This window comes from Anarrhichthys ocellatus, unplaced genomic scaffold (assembly GCF_004355925.1).
Source record: "Anarrhichthys ocellatus isolate YVR2014 unplaced genomic scaffold, GSC_Weel_1.0 scaffold7560, whole genome shotgun sequence".
Taxonomy (NCBI): Eukaryota; Metazoa; Chordata; class Actinopteri; order Perciformes; family Anarhichadidae; genus Anarrhichthys; species Anarrhichthys ocellatus.
The window spans coordinates 1-2,203 of NW_022287534.1; the positions used below are offsets into that span (position 1 = coordinate 1).

Sequence of the window (2,203 nt, forward strand, 5' to 3'; positions counted from 1 at the left end):
CAGCTATTAGTACGACTGCTACTAGTACTACTACTACTGCTACTACTTCTTCTACTAGTACTACTACTGTTATATTAAATACTACGACCACTACTACAGCTATTACTACGACTAATGATACTACTACTTCTACTACTTCTTCTAATTACTAATACTTCGACTACAACTTCTACTACTACTGCTACTACAAATATCACTACTGCTACAACTAGTACTTATTCAAATGCTACTAATACTTCTACTGCTAATAATACTTCTACTGCAACTACAACTTCTACTACTACTACTACAACAAATATCACTACCGCTGAAATTTTCTTAAGCTACAGAAACCGTTCGAATATCAAAATGTTCAGCTCTTTCAGGAGAGGGTGATGTATTTGTAATCTTTCAACTTTTTGAATTATTAAGCTTTTTGCAATTTTCTTTTGAATGGGATCTCTATGGAGAAAATCTTCAAATCCTGTTAAACTTCTTCAACTTTCTAAGCCTTCTTCTTCTTCATACTTTCAGCTACAGACACCATAGTGAGACATTTCAACTACAAGGGTTTTCAGCAGTGCAGTTTAAATGCTTTCAAGCTTCAACATTTTTCAGACGGGTAGTCTCCCATTTCTTAATTTTCAGCAATTTTTTGACAATTAATTTCAGCTTTCAGCATTCCAACGCATTTTCAGCAGGAAATGCATTTTCTAGTTATAAATGACATATTTTCAATAATGGTGTATTACCAATTTATGTTAAATGTTAAATGCTCTTTCAGAAAAAAAAGTTATTCAAAAAGCTATTTTTGAAAACATGTGACACATTTACAGTACGCCAAATAAAATATCTTCCCATCAAGGCATCTCTATTGAGACAAGGCTGAACCAAACACAAACATACAAGAGATCAACCACATCTCCACAAAACGTAAAGAGAGACAGGAGCTTGTGATTCAGCTAAGCTGGTCCTGGTCTCTGTCGACATTCTGCCTTTTTCTGGCTCTGCAGCTCATACATACTTCATACCTTGGAGTCTCCTCCACTGAGCACGTTGACCATGACCTCCATGACAGTCTCATGCATCCCCAGAGCTCTCATCAGGTTAGGATGTTGGTAGAACACCTTGTTGTTCATAATATCACTGCGGAGGAAGGAGGGGCTAGTTAAAAGCCGAGTGCAGTGTTCTATCATTAGGGCTCTAACCAGGTGTATAGTGTAAGCACTGACTGAACATGGCATACACGGCATACAGTAAAATGAACCATTTCTGTTTTCCTCGTATTCCTAGTATTTAATGTGCGGCTGCATACATTATATAAGACATGTATTGGCATAACAAACATATTTCAATGAATCTTTCGCCAGTTGCCCCCCCGTGCCCTCACGACTTTTAACCAGCGAGAGAAGAGAGGACCAAAGCACATCAGAGTCAGTAATCAGGAGCTTGACAGATGAGTGTGTTCTCACCCCAGCCCTCTGATCATTAGTTTCTCCTCCTCTCTTCCCATACGGACACTCAGCAGAGATCGGATCTGACCCAGAGCAGCCAGCAGGTTGATGGTGTCCTCGATTGATACGGAGTTTATGGTGTAGGTCTTAGGAAGGGCGCGCACCTGGACAGATAAGGACAGATTCATATCTTTCGAAGCCTGCTGCTGAGGTACACACATTTCCTTCACATTTTAGAGAGTTTTTATCACTGCAAGAATCTGTACGGACTGAGCAGGAAAGTCTGTTAGCAGTTGCTTTAATCAGAAGATCTGCAGATCGATCCCCGGCTCATCTAGTTCACGTCGATGTGTCCTTGGGCAAGACACTTGGTGTGTGAATGATAAGATAGTCCTGATGGGCAGGTGGCACCTTGCATGGTACCCCCAGCTATCAGTGTGTGAATGGGTGAATTATGTGTTTAATTAAACTATATTTCCACACCAAATGATTGATGGTTTTGATTGACATTGCTCAATGCTGTACAGGTTTTTAGAGCAAAGTTGTTACAGGTGATTCTACTCTTTTAAACAAAATGTTAATATTATTAATATCAATTAAATATTACTGTTGTTGCATTTGAATGTGAACTGCTGGCTTTTTAGAAATGAGTGAACATGCTATGAGACTGTATATAAAGCACAGAAGAAGGAAGGATGCTTCTGCAGCACTAAGCACAGCGACACACACACACACACACACACACACATAATAAACACACTGGAAGAGAG

General features: G+C 39.4%; 1 protein-coding gene across 1 annotated transcript; it reads right to left on the reverse strand.

The window, feature by feature from the left end:
* Positions 1-641: 641 nt before the first annotated feature.
* Positions 642-2,172, reverse strand: LOC116380536 (ryanodine receptor 2-like). Its single transcript, XM_031842441.1, has 2 exons — positions 1,452-2,172; positions 642-1,125 (listed from the first exon to the last, which is right to left on the reverse strand). The coding sequence occupies exons 1-2, from the start codon at positions 1,652-1,654 to the stop codon at positions 1,005-1,007; spliced, it is 324 nt and encodes a 107-aa protein (XP_031698301.1). The 5' UTR covers positions 1,655-2,172; the 3' UTR covers positions 642-1,004.
* Positions 2,173-2,203: the final 31 nt, after the last annotated feature.